A 24,352-nucleotide genomic window follows, 5' to 3' on the forward strand; every position below is an offset into this window, starting at 1 on the left:
AATGAGGAAATACGTAAGAAATCTACATAAATATAACAAACTCAGTCTTTAATCAATCTATTCCGGTAAGTCGCCTTTAGTGATATAGTAGTGAAATGACAGACTAAGACTGTATAAACTGAAGGTTCGTTTCGTTATAGAACGATCCATCATCCGTCATCAACAACTGACTACAATCAAAAGCTTCTCTGTATACCTTAACACAAAATCTAAAGCCTTACAAGTAAGTATATTAGATAATAATTACTTACAGAATTCGAAATCTTCGTGGTGCATAGAGAACTTGTCCAAGCCAGTCAGCATATAGTGCTTCCAATTGTAATATTGCATAGGTGTAATGTTAGCTATCTCCACATCGTCCAGTGCTGTGGCGGTGGGGTTCCAGTACAGAGACAGAGACTCGACGCGCATCATCTGATACACTGTTGAGGCGTTTGCAGGGGTCACTGACGCTTTCCATTTGCTAGAAAACATCACAAATCATGTGTTATGACAAACAATTGCGTATTCAATTTCCTAAATATAGCTTGGCAACTTCGTTCGTAACACTCCCAAATTCGCGAGTGTCGGTGGGCGTGTAGCGTTGAATGAAAAACCCTTGACTGATGCACCTCACTTCCCCGCACGCACGAATTCACACCCGCGCAGTCTTTCCCCCGTCGCCCGCATATCATGGGAGTGTCATCAACGAACTTGCTAGACTATAGTAAAGCAATCTTAAGTGGGAGATTCCTAATTAAAACAATTTTAATTTTAAGCCTTAAGGACAAGGAGATGATGAAGATGATGATGGTTCTTGACCCCGGTGCTGTTGCTTGGGGCGATGAAGTGGGCAACTGTGAGCAATGTCTGTCCGTATAACCAGCTTAAGGTTGCACATTTGGTTTTGTTTTTTAAACGACTTCAAAAAAAGAAGGAGGTTTTCAATTCGAGTGTAAGTTTTTTTGTATATGAAATAATTGGTGGTGTTTCAACTCCGCGCATCAAAGAGCATGTTAATACCTTTGTCCAGAATCTTTATCATAATATTATCCGATAGCTAGGTCATATAACCTAAGCTGGCAAACCCGCTTTGTTTCATCCAATCTTTTATAATAAAGAAGTATAGTAAAGTGAGCCGTTGTTGGCTAATTAAATTAATTCATTAACATAGTCATATTTACCTATTAGTAGTCTCTATAGACAAACTCTGCAAACATAAGCCACAAGCAAGCGGCCCGTCCTTAGAACTGATGGAGTCTTCGTATCTCACGTGAACATTCCTCACGTAGATCTGGAGATTGTTCACAATGGCCGTGAATAAGTTCCCAAAGAAATTTTGTGGTCCCTTCAGAACTTCACTCTCGGCCTCTAAATCCTGGAGGATTTTCCTCTTGGCCGCTCTGGTTAACCTTCTTTCCCTCTCTGGATCAAAGTTGCTGTTGGAGATAGCTGGTCCGACCAGTATGAGGACATCCTCAATGTGTACGATCACTGGCTGTGTGTAAAGACCCGACCAAGGAATTTGCAAATTGATTTTACCAATAGTTCCAATTTTCACATCGATGGGTAGGTCTAGCTCGTACTGAAAATTTTTAATAATTAGCTTACATTGTAAATGATAATCGATGATGAAATTCTTCAATTGCTCAACTAAAAGTCGTTAAGTTAATTTATTGTTAAAGTTTCACTATTGTGGCTACTCCTATAGGCTATAGCCTCCTTAAATTAGGATTCAGTTACTACACACATACAAACATCGTCTTTAGTGAAAAAGGAAATCTGATATTTATAAAAAAAATAATACAGAACAACTAGCTGATGCTGATCTACCCGCAAATGTTGATCTACATCTCTTCAAACAAAAATACTAGAATCACTATTAGAATATCGGGATAGTTATCGGGTAAAAAATACTTTTCGACCTATTTTCATATCCTACCTACGATCCTATGATCGATATGACACGTAACTTCGTACTGCTAGAAAAAGTTTCTAAAATAATGAACGATTGATATAGTTATTATTGGAAACTCACCAGAGCTTCAGGCTTTAGCTTAAGGTCAGCAAGGTTGACGTTCCCGGAGAAGATCCCCACGTTAAGGTTCTCCGTGTCCAAGTCCTGGACGTACTTCCCGAGCAGCCTGTTGAGGATCCCTGCCACTGCGCCTTCAAACATGGTGACGGTGACGCTTGCTTGAGACCTGATGACAATTTAACATCAACTTAAAGAAATAAAGAGCCGTAGAAAACACGGATTACTAGAAAATTATGGATTTCCTTAATGAATGGCAGCACCTCAATTTCAATATTTTATTTTTATTTAATTATCGAATCAGAAATGAGGAGATCCGCAGAAGAACCAAAGTCACCGACTTAGCTCAACGAAGCTGAAGAGGAAATGGACGGGGCACATAGTTCGAAGAACCGATGGACGTTGGAGCGAGTCGCAGGGATTCGCTCGATGAAGGCTGCTCAAGATCGTGATGTTAGGAAGTCCCTACAAAAAGCTTTATGTCCTGCAATCCATCAGCTGATATGATAATGATGATTATTATTTTTATTTAATAATAAAACCTATCATCTAGATTTAAAACTGAAAATAAAAAATAAGTACATTGTTTGGTAGGTTAGTGTATTGTTATGAAAATTCCGTAGGAAATAGTATAATAGGTAACAGCCACTTTTAGTTTGAATCTCTGAATGTTACGAATTCACTGGCCGCCGCCCGCGACTTCGTTGAAATCCACAAATCCCCTGAAAATAATAGTCTAAATGTGCTTAATATCTCTCAGTGTAACTGCCACTAAAATCGGTTCAGCCTTTAATTATACAAAAAACGTTATGTAACTTTGTAATATTATCTTATTTTTTTAGAAAGAAGAAAGCCGTAGAAAGAGTGCCTAAGTTTTATCTGTTTTTCTTTGTTTTTGAGGAGAAATTGATAGATATTTTAGTAATAAAAATACTTTACCTACCTAATTCCCAACCTATATAATATAACTTCTTCTCAAAAAATGTTTTCGTAAATTGTGTTTACGCAAATATTTATGAAACACCACAACATCAAACATGTCCGATATAAACAAAGTGTGGTGTGGTGTTGTTTCCTTTATTAAACGATTATCGCTCGCTATCGGCCAAGATAAAATGATTTATCTATCTACTCGTATGTTTACAAACCACGCAAGTACCTAGTAAGATAGATAGGTACATAACTATTTAATCAATGGGTACGCCTCGCATAAAGAGATCTTGACGTGTATAGAATGAAAAAACGTGATTGTGTCGCATCTCAAATTTGAAAAAAAGAAAATTATTAATAAAAAAATCTTTATTAAAACATTAAGAGCAAAGTTAAAAACAAAAAAAAACAAAAAGAGATTGAGATTTGGTCGCTAACTGTTGCTCTCGTAAGAAGGCTCAAAGTCACTCCGCGGGCTATGAGGAGGAATTGGGAGATCCGCAGAAGAACCAAAATCACTGACATAGCTCAGCGATTCGCGAAGCTATTACCACTTCAGCTTCGCGAATCGCTGAGCTATGTCAGTGATTTTGGGCAGAGCACACATTTCGAAGAGCCGATGGACCGAAGTCCCGAAGCACTGGAGTGGCGACTCCGCACCGGAAAGCGCAGTGTTGGTCTGTGAACTGATGACATCGAGCGGGGAGCCGCTAGGTGTTGGGTTCGAGACCGGTTCGTTTGGATGTCTATGCAAGTGGCCTACCATTAGTGGACGGTCATTGGCTGTTAATCTAAATAGGTATAAATATAACTCAAATGTGACTGACTGGCTGACATAGTGATCTATCAACGCACAGCCCAAACCACTGGACGGACCGACAGCTACCCCCAAGGGGATAAAATAGGGGATGAAAGTTTGTATGAAACTTTGTCAATTTTAAACCGATTTGGCTGAAATTTGGAATGGAAATAGATTTTACTTTGGATTAACACATAGGTACTTTTTATTCCGGAAAGATCCATGGTTCCCGAGCGATTTGTGAAAAACTAAATTTCACGCGTACAAAGTCGCGGGCATCCGCTGGTCTATACTATAATATTATAAAGAGGAAAGATTTGATTGTTTGTCTGCTCTGAAATTACAGAACCGATTTCAAAAATTCTTTCACTGTTGGGAAGCTACACTTTCCCCGGGTGCTGAAGGCTATATTTATCCCCGTATTTCTATGGGAACGGGAACTACGCGGGTGAAACCGCGTGTAGTTGATAATGATAAATGATGAAACACACGCAATCTTTTAACGCGTGATGCGAGAAGCCTTCGTTAAGTCGTAGATAAAAATATATAAAATTGTACAGACGATAAACTCATTACGCTGTCGTTATCCATTATACTTACCTCATTAAGTATCAAGAGCGGAAAATTAAAAAGTATTAAATATCCTGCAATTAAGATGAAAGGTCACAACGCAGGCGCAAAGTCAGTAATTGATGTTTCCATCACAAAGCGGCTAAAAATAGATCGACGATTGACGTTTCAAACGATTTGTTCGATTATTCATACTTTTTTTTTTCACAACTACCTTCTAAAGTGCTAATGCGGATAGAGTGAAATCATAAAAAAAGTTAACTTAAAATCGGAAAAGGCGAATTTAATAGACTTTTGTTATTCAGATTTCTAAGTAAATTGTTTATGCTTATTAAACGTAATCACAAGTGAGATAACACTTGTTGTTTACTTACTTAGTTAAAATATGTCTTCAAAAATAAATGTTTTTTTTTTCAAGTTATAACACATTTAGATAACAGTTAACTGTGATTGTTTTTCCACGTACGAATAAAAACACATAGGTAAATGTAGGTATTTAACACATCCATTTTTTATACAATTACAAGAATAATAAGTATAAAGGCAATGTTTACCTGAGTTACATGATTCCTTGGTATCGACGTGTGCACAATTTTCCCGAGTTTTCCCCAGTGACGTCAAAGGACACGCAGCGGGCTGGCTTTGACAGCTGACAGTGAGCGCGCATGGGCGGGAAATGCGCATGCGTAGTCGTGGAGGAAAAGCGATTACGACATTAGGGAAATATGTACATACTTGCGTGTAGACGAGTCAAGGATTTAATATACTAATGTAGGTAAAATGCCAAGTCGATAAGAAAACCGTTATGATGAAAGAAATATGTATAATCAGATCTAAACGTCTTAATACTATTATGATGTATTTACATGTATCTTAATTCTTAAAAAAAGAAATTCAACCCGCTACAGGCCATTTGACATTTGAGTGCCCAAGCAACCGGTGGTCAGGGTTCCAGAATGAGGAACGTCCTCACAATACGCGCCGCCGCCGTCTCAAGAATCACTGCCTTCTGTGTCCGACCCCTGATCCAGTCCTAGTTCACTAATTTTATTTTTCGACGCTTAAAACCTACATTGTTTCGACTACGGTGTTCAATAATGGGGGTTAATGGCAGGCGTACACAGATCCGCATCGCAATTAAGGAATTTAAATAGTCTTTGTATATTATAATGTCATACAAGTGCGTCCACTGCGCGATCTGTACGATGCGGACCGCATCGTACAGATCGCATTGCATGGATTTTATCTAGGTTCAGTAAAATTAAAAATCAGTTTGATGCGATGCGTCCGATACGTATGATGCGGATCTGTGTACGCCTACAGCTATTAACCCACATTATTGAACACGGAAGTCAAAACGATGAAGATTAGTATTAAGCGTCGAAAAATAATGTTAGTGATCTAGGACTGGATCGGCGGTCTGGAGGGGTCGGCGGACACAGAAGGCAGTGATTCTTGAGACGGCGCGTATTGTGAGGAGGTTCCTCATTCTGGAACCCTGACCACTGGTTGCTTGGGCACTCAAATGTCCTGTAGCGGGTTGAATTTCTTTTTTAAGAATTAAGATAAATACAGGTAAATGCATCTTATTTGTATTAAGACGTTTAGACCTGACTATACTATACATATTTCTTTCGTCGTAACAGTTTTCTTATAGATATGCGATGTGATCAGGAAATGTAAAAACTATATGTATATGTATACATAAAAAAAATGGAATTAAAGACTAAATTGTGCATGTTTGCTTTTTTTTGTAGCCTAATATTCGGATCACTTTTTGCGGTGATTTTGTAGGGACATAACCGATCTATAGTATAAAATTATCATTGACACACCAGATAAAATAACCATCATCATTATAAACCATCATGCATCCACTGCTGGACATAAGTATCTTTTAAGCAACGAAACCCCTCTCTATTTTTGGCTTTTGACATCCAATCGATGACAGCCACCTTCCGGAGGTCGTCGCTCCACGTAGTGGGGAGGCGACTCACACTTCCCCACAATGTTAACAAAATAACAAAATATGAATGTTGCTATGCAATTCATCAACAGATTATATACAGAGGCTGTTGGATACGACATTACGACAATCAACGAATACTGAACCCACGACCTTTGTTTTGCGATAGGCGAATATCATCATTAAATCATTTCATACAACGGCGACTAAAATTACGTAGACTCTATAAATAAAGAGGCGCTTACTATCTACTTGAAGAGTTACTTCACCAGTGTGTTTTAATCTTCAAAGATGGTGGGACTTGTTTTTGTGGCTTTGTCACTATTGGCGGTAAGTGACAACAGTTATAGTTGATTTTCTACTTTTGGAAGTAAGGTATGTAAATGTGTATAAATGTGTTGTGTGTTGGAAACGTCAACACAGCAGACACACATTGTTAAATTATTTAAAGTCATTCAAAGGGAGGCGTGTGACATCGAAACCAGTTTACCAAAAACCATTGCTCAGTAAGCAGTAACCGCTCACTGATAAACTATAGGTTATAAACATGCTTTCTTGCTCCATCAATTTTATATACAAACGGTGTTCCAAAATAGAATATCACGACTCTTACTTATTTTTGACATTTTTATTTTGTGATCTTTTTATAGACTTTAAGTTACCTGTGAAAACTGCATGAAAATCAGTTGAGTTATTCCAGCGATTAGTCCCACCGCACAGGTAAAAAGACAGGAATTGCAAATAATGATTTTGTGTTGGTTACTTTTCTTCTATTCGCCCAATTTCACTTTTCATTGTTATTACTAATTTTATAACTAGGCACAGCTATACAAAATTCATTAAATTCTTTACATCCGATCTTGATGAAACAAAATAGTCGTTTTTCCTCGTTTACCGACAATTTAGGAGTTTGCAGTTTGCTCATAACCAACTAGTGGGCACCCCCGACTTCCCTTTGACCTCCTTAATCCTAACCAGCGAGTCCTACATACCTACCCTCGGAAAAGACTCCGCGATACCTTCAGGAGGCATGCGTATATGCATTTTCAGCAAGAAAAAATATATATCCGTTCTTAGCGGATCTATCGCACTGCCAAATATCTTACAACGTTAGCGGTTTTCAAGATTTCGCTAATGAGTGAGCTTTCGCTTTTCTATCTATAATCTAAGTAGATTTAGATAGGTAAGCAACCTTTTTGTGTTATTAATTGTATGCAGCAATAAATCTTCCGCAGGTTAGCCAAGCCGATGTCGCTGTACCACCGCCACCGCCGGTGCTCTGTGGCGCTATGCCCATGTCAGTGAGTATAGTTTCAATTAACGGATGCCCCTTGTTACCGTTCCCGTGGGAATACGGGAATAAAATATAACCTACGGTACGGAAGCTGGGATTCCATTCGCGATGTCGGGAGTTCGACTTCGCACATACTTACCACGTGCTAAAGAATAAGAAGTTGTAAAAAACCCATCTTTATGTACTTAGCTTTGTGTTTAGAAAGCCATCGAGTAACTGAATAATCAAATGAACTTATTAATTGTAGCCTGAGAATGCGATACTTTTTACCCGTTTGTTCTTAATTTGGTATATTTCTCCGCAACCTGGCGAGGTGTTATATATATTTCGTAAGTTTATCATAAGTTGTATTTAAAGACAATGTTTATTCTGACAGGTATACCAGTGTCTCGGAACACCAAGGGTCGTGAAGCCAGGAGTCTCTGCCAAATGTGATAAGAATCTCGGCGAGGTAAACTTTTCAGATTGTTTTAACAAAATTTAGGTACCATAGTGTACCTATATCTTGTTAGTTGTTAACTGCTAAGGTAGCGGCCATAATACCTATGTATTCTATTACCTATTATATAAGATAAACTATGCGCAGTATGTAGCTGTTTCAAAATGCCTCATATAAATATAAGAGCATAAAACATACACTTTATCAAGTGTTAATCTTCCAAAGGTTAAAATATTTTAATTGGCATGTGATCGTCTATTGATTAGAACCCAGTAATCAACGTTATGTCCATAATAACACAAATACTTTTAAAGTCTCAGAGGTAACAGTTCTCGTATCACGGATTCCCTAAAATATAATTGATACACGAACACTTCGTGGTATATCAATACACGAACTCTTCGTGGTATATCGATACACGAACTCTTCGTGGTTTATCAAAACACAAACGCTGAGTACGTAGATAAGGTCGTTTTAATAATTACGCCTTCGTGAATCATATAAGACCACATTGACAGCGAGTGGCAACACAACATTCAGGTTTACCCTGGACGTCAGTATTACAGCTCCTCATTGCTGTTTCTGTAGTTCTAACAAACTCACAGAAGGTAATATAGTGCTTTGGGTGAGCGAGTGAGTCTGGGTGAGCAAGTGAGATTAGGTTGGCATCTTTTTTATAAAAGATGGTCATTGGCTCCAACTCCCGCACAACGACGGTGGTCCTCTCCCTGAATTTGGTGAGATTAGGTTTATTTAAGAACCAGGACCCACCCCTTTTCGTGAGGGTATAAGTTTATTGGTATATAAGCGTGAATGGGTGAGTTCCACATAGTGGAAAGATAACTGATTGTCAGACGACAAGTAGAGCAAAGCACACTGTAAACACCGTATAAATACAGGCCTAGCTTCCACTATCATCTTTATGTCAAGCAGAACAAGGCATCACTGTATAACTAGTGTAACAGGCCTAGCCTCTAGCTAGCAGTCTTAACTTTCAGAGTATCCATTACTCTCAAGAGAGTGTAATGCGTTCGAAAGAAATCTAAAAGATTTCACACCATAGGCCGCTCGGCCCTGTGTATAATTAATAAGCCATCAGAAGGTAATTAGTATGTAAAGTTTCACATATATGCTCTTAAGCATTAAGGAGTTCCTTCATGCGAAGACACTCCTGGTTGCATCATCATTTTGACTCATAAGTCAAATTTCACACCATAGGCCGCTCGGCCCTGTGTATAAATAATATGCCATTAGAACTCAATAACTATGTAAAGGTTCACATATATGCTCTTAAGCATCAAGGAGTTCCCTCATGAGAAGACACTCCTGGCAGCATCACCATTTTGCCATAAAAGTCCCTACTGGTCGCCCAAACAACCGACTTCGTACTATGCTTCCATCATACGATGGAAAAGCACGAGTAGAATACATCAAGCATTCAGCCAGCTGCTCTAGCTATTCATACTGAAAGCGTCACAGGCGTCAGCCCGCATGCTCCCAGTAAAGTAGTAAACACGCTCTCGGCGTCATCTGCTAAAAATAATTTAATGTTTCCAAATAATATTTTTCCCAGTGATTTATCATTAATCTCATGTGCTGAGCTTATTTTGATAAAAATCTTTTTTTTTTTTTTTTCATAAGTATGCATAATTTGTATTATACCTATATAGTATGTAAGTATGTAAGACTTAGAGTCGTCACAATCAACCCCCTAAATTCTATGAAGTCCTGCGGAATAGAATTTACTGCAGGAATTTTTATAAGTGATTATATTTATTATATAAAATTTTATTGTGCCTATTAATTATTTATATCTTAAATGTATTGAAAGGATTCCACAACCCCCTGACATTTAAATAGTTATTTTATTGATCACCGAAGAAATTCTATACCTTCGGAAAAATTTATTAAATCCGTCCACGGACGAATCACCTGGTTTGGAACTCCATCGGCAGACTCTACCGAACATAATTCCTCCAGGTACGTAAGTTGTCTATAGACTACTGCGAGCCCCGACATCGAACTGAATAAAAATTGGAACTTTGACTTCGGGATGCTCTAGCACCTTTCGTCACATTCCAAATGCTTGACGCCGCACCTTACGAATAAAGTGCAACTAGTAAAGTCACATTGATTTAGAGCCTTTCGACTCTCGAGGCTCTACGTTGAGATACATGATAAGTTGCTTTTTGGCGTTAGAGCCGTTTGATCGAATTCTAAAGATTTCACACCATCGGCCACTCGACCTAGTGTATCATATAAAAGCCATCAGTAGGGTAGCCTAATCTGCCTCACGGGGTATAGTACCACCTTTATTTATAATTCAAAATCATTTTATTATACTTCAGGTTCACATTACAACCCCCAGACCTCAAGGGTTTCTGACTTTAATCCGTTCCATAAACTAATTTGTTAAGAACTTTTTTACCTCTTCCGACTTTTCCATTTTCACGGACAACAATTGTAGGCTTACGCCAATTTAATAGCCGTTTTGACCTATCCTGGTCACGGCACCAATTGTAGCTGTTTCAAAATGCCTCATATAAATATAAGAGCATAAAACATACACTTTATCAAGTGTTAATCTTCCAAAGGTTAAAATATTTTAATTGGCATGTGATCGTCTATTGATTAGAACCCAGTAATCAACGTTATGTCCATAATAACACAAATACTTTTAAAGTCTCAGAGGTAACAGTTCTCGTATCACGGATTCCCTAAAATATAATTGATACACGAACTCTTCGTGGTATATCAATACACGAACTCTTCGTGGTATATCGATACACGAACTCTTCGTGGTTTATCAAAACACAAACGCTGAGTACGTAGATAAGGTCGTTTTAATAGTTACGCCTTCGTGAATCATATAAGACCACATTGACAGCGAGTGGCAACACAACATTCAGGTTTACCCTGGACGTCAGTATTACAGCTCCTCATTGCTGTTTCTGTAGTTCTAACAAACTCACAGAAGGTAATATAGTGCTTTGGGTGAGCGAGTGAGTCTGGGTGAGCAAGTGAGATTAGGTTGGCATCTTTTTTATAAAAGATGGTCATTGGCTCCAACTCCCGCACAACGACGGTGGTCCTCTCCCTGAATTTGGTGAGATTAGGTTTATTTAAGAACCAGGACCCACCCCTTTTCGTGAGGGTATAAGTTTATTGGTATATAAGCGTGAATGGGTGAGTTCCACATAGTGGAAAGATAACTGATTGTCAGACGACAAGTAGAGCAAAGCACACTGTAAACACCGTATAAATACAGGCCTAGCTTCCACTATCATCTTTATGTCAAGCAGAACAAGGCATCACTGTATAACTAGTGTAACAGGCCTAGCCTCTAGCTGGCAGTCTTAACTTTCAGAGTATCCATTACTCTCAAGAGAGTGTAATGCGTTCGAAAGAAATCTAAAAGATTTCACACCATAGGCCGCTCGGCCCTGTGTATAATTAATAAGCCATCAGAAGGTAATTAGTATGTAAAGTTTCACATATATGCTCTTAAGCATTAAGGAGTTCCTTCATGCGAAGACACTCCTGGTTGCATCATCATTTTGACTCATAAGTCAAATTTCACACCATAGGCCGCTCGGCCCTGTGTATAAATAATATGCCATTAGAACTCAATAACTATGTAAAGGTTCACATATATGCTCTTAAGCATCAAGGAGTTCCCTCATGAGAAGACACTCCTGGCAGCATCACCATTTTGCCATAAAAGTCCCTACTGGTCGCCCAAACAACCGACTTCGTACTATGCTTCCATCATACGATGGAAAAGCACGAGTAGAATACATCAAGCATTCAGCCAGCTGCTCTAGCTATTCATACTGAAAGCGTCACAGGCGTCAGCCCGCATGCTCCCAGTAAAGTAGTAAACACGCTCTCGGCGTCATCTGCTAAAAATAATTTAATGTTTCCAAATAATATTTTTCCCAGTGATTTATCATTAATCTCATGTGCTGAGCTTATTTTGATAAAAATCTTTTTTTTTTTTTTTTCATAAGTATGCATAATTTGTATTATACCTATATAGTATGTAAGTATGTAAGACTTAGAGTCGTCACAAGTACTTAACATATTTTCGGATGTTAGCGAAGGTAAGAGGTGCCACTAGTAACCATAGTACATAGGACATTGAAGCCGGTCTCGTTCACTAGGTCTTCTAGGTCGAGACTTATCCAGTTATCCTTAGTGTACATACTTGTACATATGTTTTCTGTGGTGTAAGTACACAAGGTTATCAAACAGGTCTAGTATGCGCCAAAATTCTAGTCCGTTCTGAAGTTGCAACGCGCCGAACTGCCCAGATATTAGGTTTACCTAACCACAGGATACATAATAGTACAAGGTACTTATAATAACGTTGGGATGTTTCTGTACGTATACTTTGTGCAACTACGAGTATAAGTACTTAGCCTCGTGTTCTGCGCCCAGCGGACTCGAAGTTTGGTGCATAAATACTTTCTATAACAATTATTACTTACAGTACTCGTATAGGTACCTACTATTTTATTCTAGGTCTGCATAGACTGATTTATGAGATGCGACTCCTACTAATTGAAACTAATTATTTTCTAGTGTGAAAAAATCACATGCATATTCAGAAACTCCGGTTGGATGGATGGCGACCAAGTAGACAAGCAGAAGTTGACGGCTTACTTCGAGCAGTTCGCAGCAGACAACCCTGACTGGCAGCCAGCTGTGGAGTACCTGAAGACGGCGTGCCTGCAGGGCGAGCTGCCCGCCCAGGGCATCCACCTCAACTGTCCAGCTTATGACGCTATGCAGTGCACCTTCGCCAGTTTTATAAAAGTGAGTTTCATTCAAAATTCTTCAGTGCCTGAAGACGAAAGTCTTCGAACAGTGCGTGTTGCTAGTGATGACATACGGATCTAAGACTTGGTCGCTAACTATTGGCCTTATTAGAAGACTCAAAGTCACTCAGCGGGCGATGGAGCGAGCTATGAGTTGATGCTTTGAGTTTTTCGTTTTTTTTTTAGTATTGCGATATGGGTATCAAATAGGCTACTCGCCTGCTGTACAGAACTAAGATTCTTTGCCTATAAGCAGTTTAGATGACTAGAAACTATAATCACTTTCTCATTTGTGTAATTAATCTCGTAATTGTAATATTTTTATAAAATAAAATTATATTGTTACCGCAAACGCCAATCATAACGCCAATCGTGACGTCATTCACTACAAGGCTTCGGTTTGTGATTGGCGCTTGCGGTGACGTGATGTATCACATCATTGCAAACGCCGATCACGCTGTTATCTCTATGAATGACGTCACTTGCTAATGTGCTGTGTTTCGGCGGCAAAAATTTTACGTAGATATTTTTTCATTTATATTAAATTTTTTACTGGTTATTATTGACGGGACAGAATAAAATACAGCTTATAATACTTATCCATATTCAGTTTAAACACTGTTTAGAAAAGAGGCAAGTAGCCTATTCAAGGGCTCACCAAGAGGATTTCAATATGGTATATTTTTTTATTATCGTTATTATTTCAGTACGCACAACCGTCTCAGTGGAACTCGTCGGCCCGGTGTGCAGGCGCGCGCCAGTTCGCGACTGCCTGCCCAGTGTGCCCGACTGACTGCTTCTCTCCTCAAATTCCCGTCGGCGCCTGTAACGCCTGTCTGGCTTTGCCCAGGTCACCCTAACTTCCTCTATGGTAATTAATAAAGAAGTTTTTTCTCATTAGTGGTCTTATTTATCATCTCTCTGACTCTCATACCCGTTGTTATTACTTGGTCTTAGCGAAGTTCACACTCCCTTGGGAATCTGGAGTTTCTTTGTTTGTTTGTTTGCTTGAACGCGCTAATCTCAGGAATTACTGGCACTAAATAAACGATTTGAAAAATTCTGTCAGTGTTAGATAACCTATATATTTAGGAAGGCTAAGGCTATTCTACTAATATTATACCTAAACGCGAAAGTTTGTATGAATGTTTGTTACTCATTAACGTCGCAACTAATTCTTCGTCTTCGTCGATTAACACCAACAAATATAAATATTGAATGTGTAAATAAAATAAAACAACAAAAGTAAATAAAAAATTATACTTGTAAGTGTAACGTTTATTCACGACATCTATTTACAAAGAAAAGAAATCCTTCTTCAAAACGGGCACAGATTCCTCTTCACGCATATAAGTCGGCAGTTTGATCTCGAAATGCGGGTACTTCGGGTCCCACCAGTCATAGACAAGCATGCTGACTATAGAGTTGATGCACACAGAGCACTCGGGCTGGCGCTCTATGTACACGTTGTTGTGGCTGCGGTTGAAGCCGAGGTACAGGCGGCGGTGGCGGCACGTCTGCGACAGCGTCACGCGCACGGACGTCAGCGTCAGGCCCAGCAGGGGGGGCACTTCGGAGTAGTTGAGGCACATCACCTGTGACACGTGATATTTAATTTCTGAGAGTTGCATGTTCCGGACCAGTTTAAAACCTACGTCTTCCGAATCGAAGTCAGACGCCATATCCACTGGGCTATCACGGCTAAATAGGAGAGGCAATATAGAGCTTAGCTATGGGTTAAATATTTTTAGTGTATTAGCTGGCTATTCTCAGAAGAACCTGCCTTCCGAACTAGATGGAGTCTTAGAAATAGTCAAACTTGATGTTTCAAAAGTGCTTTATGGTTAAGTCTACTTAATTTAAACAAAGACTTTAACTTTTGAAAACTATTTTGATTTTTCCAACATATGAAGACTATGAAAATATTCAAAATACCTCTAATATTTTGGAGCCCTCCTCCGGATTGGCGTCTATCCGGCCCAACTCTTTGATGAAATCGTCACATTGAACGCGCGCGGGGCTCAGTTTTTTCAGCTTGAAGTATAGCGAGCAGTAGTCCTTGCTGTACCACACGTTCACACACCTGCGGCCAACCAGGTCATATGGCCGACTACAACCATTTAACAGGTCGCCTGTCTCTCGTAACACCTACACAGGAAAAGATAATAATAAAATAAATTTATTGAGATTTAAAATGTTCCAAAAAGTTCACCAGTGTACCAAAGCGTTACATTTGAAGCTGTATTATTATTTTCTGTTATGAACAAGCAACAAACAAGAAAATGAAGAGACAAACCAATCATAAGTCTAAAAAATAATGTAGTAAAACTCAGACTGTATGGTCAACAATCTTTGCTTGTCTTCTTTGGGGACAAATAAAAAAGATGAAAATAAAAAGGTTTTCATCCTCCTTCAAACAAGTTAGTCAGCTTCCATCTCAGATTGCATGATCACTTACTATCGGGTGTGATTGTAGTCAAGGGCTAACTTGGAGAGAGTTAATAAAAAAACAATGCATAACATGAATTACCTTTTGAATAAACACATCATAAGTGTGGTACAAAGCTCTTATAACCCTCAGCTGCAAGCCATACAACTTGTAATCATTGTCAATTCTAAACTTTTCAGGCAACAGCTTGGGTTTGTTTTGACAGTATCTCTTGTACAGTGCCCGCCAGAAACTCTCTCTTTTAGTTATGGAGTAGGTAGCTCGGTTGATACCGGCAAAGTTACCTATTTCTTCTGGTTTGATATATGGAGATATTAAATACCACACTATCTCAGGGTACTCTATACCCGGCCGATCAGTAACATCTACCTCACATTTGGAATGATTTCTCTTTTTTTTATATTCTTTCACTCCCTCAGGATTTGGCTTTTGTATGATGGCTTCCAAGTCATCATCCTGAAGGTCTTCCCACGACTTCTCAGGTAATGGTTCAGCAACTGCTGATTTTTTTACACGGCCCACAGGTTTCGGGGCATTTGCACAATCATTTATTGTGAAATCTGTAACAAAAATAAACTGATGTTTATCAACTAATGACAATTTAGCAAAAATTTCATCACCATCACAGTAATGTAAACAAATTGTCTATAAATATATATATATATATACCAAAAAAAGGTATTTACTTTAATGCCATGATTGCCTATTTTACATTAGCACATTGTATTTAATGTACCTATTTGATTGTTGTTTAAAGCCAATTATTTGAGTATGTACTTCTGAATGTAAGTCTAATACCTACCTATACCGTAACAAATGGGAAAGTACACTTTTGATTGAGTTATAGCTACAATATCTATTACAAACAGGTATTGATCAGAGTAATGGCAGCTAACACATTTCGTAGGAATCAGTATGTTGACAAAGCATTGATGAGGTTAATATAAAATATAACTCTTACCTGAGTGAGTTCCCTGTTTTTTACTTTTTTTCTTCGGCATTTATCTACTTTGCTTATAGCAAACAAAACCAAATGCTCGGCAGGGAGCCGCATCAAATAAAGGTCTGTTTAATAATTTGAACGCTTAATCATTATAGCCTACAATTTTTAATTTTTCACATAACTATGGAAATCTATAATTGTGGAGAAAAAGGAAAATGTATAAATATTTCCAACAATAATTAATAGGTAGGTACAAGTACTTATTTTATTATTTTAACCAAAATTCCCAAATCAAATCAAAAATCAAAACTGTCAGATTACGTACGATGAGTGATGACACTTGACGTTGACAGACAACGCAGACGACAGACTGCTCACTGCACAAACCACAGATTGAGAAATACATAGATAATACACTAATGGGTAAATACTTGGCTGGCTGTCTATTCCATTTAGTTAATTACAGCACAGGAACAGAAATAGTTATTGGATGGCTGTTTTCGTTTGTTAAACACGGATACGATTTAGATACTACATCGAATACCTAGTTTGGCGAATAATTCGCCGAGCACCTTGCACCCGTAGGTATAAACTCGTGATTACTCGTATCGTCAGTATTGTCAACTCCATGGGGGTGAAACTTCCGCACAGTTGGCTTACGTAAAATATTTTGTATGAAGTGCTGTCTTCCAGCGCTCACGGTACAAAAACTTAAGCGAAGTTTTCTCAGGCACAATATAGATGGCACGCATGAAGCACATTATTTGATTAAAATCACTCCTGTTCAGTCTATGATAGTTTAAAAAAATATAGTTTCAAATATGACAGTTTAGCTGTCTTTGAATTTTTTCTGTTGTTGCTACAGTGATGTTTATGTTATGTCAATAAAAAGTCAGCACACAATCGGGATCAGAGTTTAATTTAAAACATGGTGACAGTGGTGAACGAAAAATATTAAAATAAGATGTAATCGGTACAAATAAGTGTTTATAATGGGTATTTCTTGTGGATTTGGTGTGCATAATTAACCATGGAACATGCTCGACCACCATCGGAATTATGCTCAAAAGGCGGCCCGGTGTGTCGCGAAACGGCGTAGCGAAAATGTCGCCAGCAATTTTACGAATTCTTAAAGGTGATCAGTGGTTATTTATAATCATAAACGTCAATATTCATAGTTGGTGCACTAATGTTATCAGGCTGCTGAAGTGCATTAAGATATTTTCATAATCACAAAAGAAAAAATAAATCGTTGAATAATAAGAATCTTCTTTTCTTTCTTTGATTAAAAATCCTTGAATATTTGAAGGATTATTGCAATTTGTTTTCCTTATTTCTATATATTTATAAAATTTGGCTATTTTAAATATTTGGGTACATTAGTATTATATACTGAAATAGGTGATTTTGTAAATATTATGTTTATGTTAATTTTTTTTCATTAATAATTCTTATATAAGAATTAAGGAAAACAAACAGCAATAGTCATACAACTAAAATATAGATTGTACTCGTAGAGAGAACGCCATCTATAGGTAGCCAATAAATCTAATTAGAATGCGCCATCTAGTGATCACGGTACATAACTTTTTTTAACCGAAATGAGAGTTGCGTATCTATCTCAATATATAATGTATCATCTATGGTCAACTCAGTGGAATTTCCACCAGATTTTCTTCTTCTTTAATATATGTAATGGCTTTCGGCTATACCAAGACAGCACGTTAAACTTTGGCTTGTCTTTGGTGGTTTGGACTTACCTTTTAGGAAAAAAAAAATTCAGTGACTAGTAGAGGTGAGTCGTACTCGCTAAAACGCGTACTGAGTATTACGAGTACGAGTACGCCGAGAGACGCGCTCCAAAGACTAGCTCCACGAGTATTTAGAAGTACGAGCCATTAGGACCTATAGAATAGATACGTACTCCTAAATACTCAGTAGCCAGCGATTTTACATCATATTATCTGATAGTAAGCGTACATTAATTTCAACCGAGTTTTACATAGTCATATGGACTAGTGGTATATACGCAAGTTACGATAAACTAAGAATCCTGAGTTCGATCCCGGGTAACAGAATGTCATTTTTGTCTTTTTATTTTGTTTTTCTCAATTGGTTTCTTCAACTATTTTTGGTTTTTGTAATCCACAAAAAAAAAATTGCAAAAAAAAATATTTCAGTCATTAATTTCAAAATTTCAATTTAATTTTATTATTTAGTTATTTCTTTTAATATTACCTCATGATACTGTCGGGTTACATTAACTTGTTACTTTAGCGGATAAATAATCATACTAAAACAATAAATGATCACATTATGTTTTTAAAATAAGGATTAAAATCAGGGACTCACTCACGCATACTTCAGTACGATGTTTGGAGTATTAAGTGTATAATGCGTTAATAATTCGGTCTTATGTTTGATAAGGTAAAGAAAATTTTTCATCGGCAATGGGACGTCACTCACACATTCTTAAACGAATGCGTCCGGGAACGCGTCTCGCGATGTTTTGACTGTTGGAGTATGAAGTGTTTATTGCGTTGAAAAACCGGTCTTACGTCTAGACAACAAAGTTTATTTTCTTTCGGCATTGATAGAGGTCTCTCACTCACACATTACTAATCGAACGCGTCTCTGAACACGTCCCGCATTGGTTGGACCGTTAGAGTATTTGCGAGTATTGGACTCGCACTCTGTTGACGTCTTGCGCTCCTCGGTACTCGGTACTTCTAAATACGCTTAATACGTGTTTATGTCCCTGCTCCGTACTCGTACGCCATACGTCTTCCAACAAACCTAGTGTTAATACCTGCTCCAGTATATACGCCTCACCTCTAGTGACTAGTGGAATTTTTACTGGCTATAATTTCATCAGGTACTGGTAAGATACTTAATTAAGTCACCACGATTTTATGGAGTTGAATGTATAATATTAATTAGCAAGCGCAGATTTTCTTTCATTGTTGCCACAGTAGGTACATACTGCTTAAAATTTTAAAAATGCAAAGGAAATTGCTGCAATAACTTTAAAATTAATAATACCACCGTAGTATGAAAAATTGGAACGAGGGAATTTATTCAGCAAAACAGAAATCGTAACGAAGCCGATTTTTACGAGAACAAAGGAATGCTTGAGAAAGTATTGTTTAATTTTCATATAATTACGTATTTATTTTCCGTACTGTCTGGGGGTATATTCGTCTGTATTCGGCGCACAGAACACTAATACTCGGCGAGTATTTAAATCAGCGTACCACAGATTAAATATATAAAAAGAATGAAAAAATAAATGTCATTTTAAATAAATAGACGTAGATATTAAAAATTATCAAACCTACATGATCAGTCAATCTAAATAACAAAATAACTTAGATATTTAAATACTGTGAATTTATATTAATTATAAAATTAATAATTTGTGAAACTATCTTACATGAAGTAAAGAAATACAATGCCCAGGAATTTCATTCATAATGAGTAGTAGTGACCTCTGGTGTAGTTTAGTACTATTAATGGCAAAGAGTTTATGTAAAAATATAGACAGGACTACATAATAATCTAATCCTCTGAAACTAGTTTTTTATTGGGAAAAACTTGCATTATGTGTAAAAATATTTGTTGTTGTTTATGTATGTCTTATTGTTTTCCTAAATAAAGTTTATCAAATTAGAAATGTCTCAAATTCCAAAAAATTGCAGTAGGATTTTTTTATCCATAGTACATTTTCTCATACATATAAAGTTCCTATGTAAATGGTATACGGTAGGTAAATATTATATAAAAAATCGAACATCCAAGGCTGAGCTAAGTGGGCCAGTTTATATCGGAAAAATCTCATCAAGCGAAAAAGCTTTGCAGAAGTAAGAAACAACGTTTCATATTATGTATCAATTTTTGTTACAAAACCGAATAATAAATTAGAGTTAGTGTAAGTAAAAGTCTTCACAAGTTTTAACTCTACAATGATTGAAAATTCTATAAACATTAAAATTCACTACCAATCAATGATATTTTATACTACTTAGGGGGCACTAACGCATCAAAACTGAGGCGGACAAATGTGGATAATTGACTTAATTTCATTTAGTCGCTTATTAAACAACGAACGTTATTTAAACAAATAATACCTATTATATCGTCGAGGTGTGTGTTCGAGAAGTGTAAAAACTTAATATCTATAATATTATTGTCAAAGGTAAAAACTATATTATAGATATAATGGGACGAAAGACAAAATTGTGCATGTGTGCGCTCAGTGGAGTCGATAATTCGGAGATTTGGATTAGTTTTTGCGGTGGTTTTGTAGGGACGTAATCTATCTATAGTACCTATAGAATTATCATTGCCACCAATTCGTATTTATTTTATTCGATTTCCAATTCCTATTTAGATTTTTATAGTTAATACTTATTAATTTGGAAATTTTTAGTTTTGATTTATTTATTCTTTTTTTCCGCAATTTTATCTTCCATACATTCTATTCTAATACTAAGTGAGATTTTTTGTAAAATTGATTTATTGTTATAATATTTCTGAGGTAAGTGTGTTAAGTCGGTTGTTTCTTCTACACCATACTCTTTGGGAATGTGACTGACGTTCAAAATTTCAAATCCAAGATGGCAGACATGCCGCTTGTACCGTGATAGTATGAAATCGTAGGAGTTTAAGTTTTAGGTGTGTCTTTCTTATTATCGAACTATAATGTCTCGCGTAATTTTGACTACAATCTCGTTCGAATATATCGACAATGTGAAGCGACGTCCTTACGTTCTGTGCGCTAGATTTAGGTAACGTTTGTGCCGAAACATATGTAAAACGGTGTGAAAAAAAAAATCATTTTGTGTTATTCGGTGTATCGTAATACGATAAGTATTCTGGTTTGGTGTTGAATTAAAATGTGGAATATGATGTGCGACGTAATGCCTACGATAGCCGAAGACAGTATAAGTCAACGGAGTTCGCAGTTTTCCGGGGAGGATGCGAATTTCGAGCAACTCATGGTGTCTATGTTGGACGAGCGAGACAAGCTGGTAGAGAGTCTGCGAGAGAACCAGGAGCGTCTCGGGGACACGGAGCAGCGCCTCAAGGAGGTGGAGAAGGAGCGCGACTCGCTGCACCGTCAGATCGCTGCCAACTTGCCTCAGGTCAGTGACATTTGTCTTCAGACATAGAGATACAACCAAATTCTTCATATAGTCCACTTCCTAAACCGGTAAGTGTAGACAAACGCACAAACGCACGTTGCGAACTTTAATTTAAATCAACATTTAGTCTCTTTTTGACTAAATTATCAAAAATAAGGTAGACTAAACTCAAGTTTGCAGTGTAACATTCCAAAACTGTAATAGGCCTAGCAAGATAACACTATCATTGTTAATTTACCGATTAAGATGACACTGAATGTTAAACAAGCATTTTTCTTATCAAGAAAAAGTGAAGGTTATTGCAGTGCAATTATATATAAGCTTAAGTTCTATGATCTTACTGTACAGCTTGGAATATGGATAAATTATGTGAACAGTGTAATGAACAGGTTTGATTGCTAATTAAACTGAATACTGAAAATATATTTATGGTTAAGGTAAAAGGTTTAAAGCACTGGGGCCATTTTTCTAGAAAAAAACAACTTACTTATATCCAAAATGTGGATAATATGTTCACATACATAAATCAGAAAGTTATATAGAAAGAGTGATGCTGTTATAGCATATTATATTACATATGCTCGGGTCTACTCTAGGAAAGTGATCTTTTTGTCTGGTGACACTGTAGTCACAAAATACACACACACACACACACAAAGTTACACAAATATAGTATTAATTGAAGAAAATGTTAGTATACCTTTCAGACCAAGGTAAAAGGTATATGATATAATGGAATACTGAAATAGGTAAATGGGGTTAAATCAAGTGTCTATGTTTTTAGGTATGGGTATGCTGAGAATTGTGTTTACACCTTGTTCCATGAACAAGTGCACAGTTAGGAACCCTGGATTTATTTAAGGTATACTCATACTCTAGGAAATTGTTTGAATAAACTTTCTTGTTCTGTAAGCTTAAGGCGCACACAACAAGATATCTTTAAAATAAATAATATTGATAAAATGACATTTGGTCAACCAATAGCATTGCATTAATAGTATCCCTCGCTCTTTTGTCCTATTGCAGAGAAAGAGAGTGTGTTAAATGTGTTTTTCTCTTTATAAGATAAATTGTCGACATATCTTAGGCCTACTGAATATTTTCTATATTAAACATTGTCCTAGAGCCAAAACACTACACTAAGCATGTTGGTGGGCTTATGATAATCATTTTTAGACTCTGTAACAAGAAAATGTCTGAGATCTACAGCGCAATATACTCTCTGAGGTATGGGGATATAATACCACCAATTTCCCAACTTGCGGAAGAAAGAACAAATATTTTAGGTCCTTACAGTGGTATGCACTTTATTGGTGTAAAATGAATGAATAGCACTGCTTTCCCAGAGGATTCATTGCTAACCTGGACCTGAAGTCATATGGCACGTCAGTTTTCTCTCTACAAACCATAATCGGCCCAGCTGGGTATCAAACTCAGGACCTCTGTCTTGTAAATCTACCGCACATACTTCTGCGCCACAGAGGCCATCCATTTACATTCATAATTCAGTAAAGCCATAAAGCAGAAAGCTGTTCTATTTTCACAATTAAAGATAGTTGTTACTAATTGTGCAATTTTGTAATTACTTTGTTCAACAAATTCTTAATATAGCCTACTTAGTTAAATGTTGTTTGAAAACAAAAAGGTAATTAAACAATATCTCAGAGACTAGGTCAAGGGAGCACTAAACCAACTGCTCATTCATTGGAACAGATGCATTGTATTAAGAATTAATAAAGTTACTCTCTCACTTATTCATTTTGTAAACTTGTGAAAAAAATTGTTGGCTATTCAATAATTAAAATGTTTAGCTTTGCAATTCAGTCTGTATATTATAGAGTTAAGATTAATATTTTGTTTGTTTTTTATGATTTTATGAGTAACATATGCTTATAGATGTATTCTATTGTAATCTCAGTATTCCCAAAGCACGGGTGAAACCACAGGGCAAGTTTTTAAGTATTGGTTCTATTATCAATACTGATAGTACAGAGAAGTATTTGACAGTAGAAAGTTGATAGCATGATTTGTGTATAAACTGAAGAAATATTCTTAAACTAGCAGTCACTAAGAATTTTCAGCTGCATAGTTCTAGTTCCTGTGGTAATACAGGGATAAAACGTAGTCTATGACAATTGTGAATAATGTGACTTTCATTGCTCTTACACTTGAGCCTCAATAGCTCAACGGTAAGAGTGGTCGGATTCATCACCGAGGGGTGCTGCTTCGATCCCAGGCCCCGTTGGTCTATTGTCGTACCCACGCCTAATATAGTTGGAGTTGGAGGGGAATGGGAATATTGGTCATATTAAAAAATACTTGAAACTACTTGAAATAAATGATTTTTGATTTGATTTTGATTTTGAAAAGATATTTTGTAATAAAAAAATCTGAATTGGTTCAGTAGATCCAGAGATTACCTCCTACAAAATTTACCAAATTTACCACAAAATTTAGCTCTTTATAATATAAGTATTGATGAAACATCATCACATCAAATCATCTTACCACTATATTACAGAGGCAAATTAAAAGAAAAGGATTTCCCAGAATAGATTGACTATAACATGGTGTAGATAAATGCCCCTATTCAGTTCTATCTTAACTGTAGCTTTGGCAGTATTGTACACAGTATAGGGATGTTTAGTGTTTATGAGGGCGAAAAAAGATTAATCCATAGTGTTTTTTTGCTCCACAAACACTTAAATGCAATAAAAAAAATATTTTTAGTTACAATTGTTTGTTAGCTGTTTGTAACAATGTTATGCTATAGCTGTTTTTTTTATAAAATACTGCCCATAGTATATTGATGTCTGGCATAATAGAACTATAATAAAAATAAAATCCTGAGATGAAACATTGAGAGAGAGAGAGAGACTGCAACATAAACTCATAAAATATCTGACTGATTTATGTATTTAAAAAATTGCTATTTTAGTGTGTATGCAAACATTAAGTTTGATGACACAAATGTAAATATTGTT

The 24,352-nt window shown here is 36.9% G+C and overlaps 4 protein-coding genes across 10 annotated transcripts in view; 2 read left to right on the forward strand and 2 right to left on the reverse strand.

Annotated features, from left to right (window-relative positions):
- The window catches only part of LOC112044523 (intermembrane lipid transfer protein VPS13A-like), a 42,575-nt gene extending 37,415 nt beyond the window's left edge, over window positions 1-5,160 (reverse strand). Inside the window, exons 1-4 of the mRNA XM_024080403.2 lie at window positions 4,868-5,160; window positions 2,018-2,183; window positions 1,164-1,564; window positions 252-463 (exon numbers count right to left, since the gene is read on the reverse strand). Of these exons, the coding sequence (XP_023936171.1) occupies window positions 252-463; window positions 1,164-1,564; window positions 2,018-2,158 (754 nt within the window). The 5' untranslated portion in view covers window positions 2,159-2,183; window positions 4,868-5,160. The remainder of the gene's footprint in view (window positions 1-251; window positions 464-1,163; window positions 1,565-2,017; window positions 2,184-4,867) is intronic.
- A 1,222-nt stretch (window positions 5,161-6,382) lies between these two features.
- LOC112044527 (uncharacterized) lies at window positions 6,383-13,729 on the forward strand. Of its 2 annotated transcripts, none has more exons than XM_024080405.2 (5): window positions 6,383-6,609; window positions 7,515-7,580; window positions 7,950-8,024; window positions 12,597-12,830; window positions 13,540-13,729. In XM_024080405.2, exons 1-5 carry the CDS (start codon window positions 6,571-6,573, stop codon window positions 13,690-13,692), a joined length of 567 nt encoding a protein of 188 aa, XP_023936173.1. In that variant the 5' UTR covers window positions 6,383-6,570; the 3' UTR covers window positions 13,693-13,729. The 2 variants fall into 2 exon arrangements, with proteins under 2 accessions (XP_023936173.1, XP_052740927.1); XM_052884967.1 differs by lacking the exon at window positions 6,383-6,609 and adding an exon at window positions 6,828-6,999.
- A 349-nt stretch (window positions 13,730-14,078) lies between these two features.
- LOC112044474 (transmembrane protein 183) lies at window positions 14,079-16,543 on the reverse strand. Its single transcript, XM_024080340.2, has 4 exons — window positions 16,243-16,543; window positions 15,363-15,841; window positions 14,768-14,980; window positions 14,079-14,427 (listed from the first exon to the last, which is right to left on the reverse strand). Exons 1-4 carry the CDS (start codon window positions 16,280-16,282, stop codon window positions 14,128-14,130), a joined length of 1,032 nt encoding a protein of 343 aa, XP_023936108.1. The 5' UTR covers window positions 16,283-16,543; the 3' UTR covers window positions 14,079-14,127.
- Window positions 16,544-20,808: 4,265 nt separating this feature from the next.
- Window positions 20,809-24,352, forward strand: part of LOC112044486 (liprin-alpha-1) — a 178,780-nt gene continuing 175,236 nt past the window's right edge. For all 6 annotated transcript variants that reach the window (XM_052885083.1, XM_052885087.1, XM_052885084.1 and 3 more), the window contains exon 1: window positions 20,809-21,368. In XM_052885083.1, coding sequence (XP_052741043.1) covers window positions 21,120-21,368 — 249 coding nt within the window. In that variant the 5' untranslated portion in view covers window positions 20,809-21,119. The remainder of the gene's footprint in view (window positions 21,369-24,352) is intronic.

The sequence above is a fragment of the Bicyclus anynana genome, chromosome 13 (genome assembly GCF_947172395.1).
Source record: "Bicyclus anynana chromosome 13, ilBicAnyn1.1, whole genome shotgun sequence".
Lineage (NCBI taxonomy): Eukaryota > Metazoa > Arthropoda > Insecta > Lepidoptera > Nymphalidae > Bicyclus > Bicyclus anynana.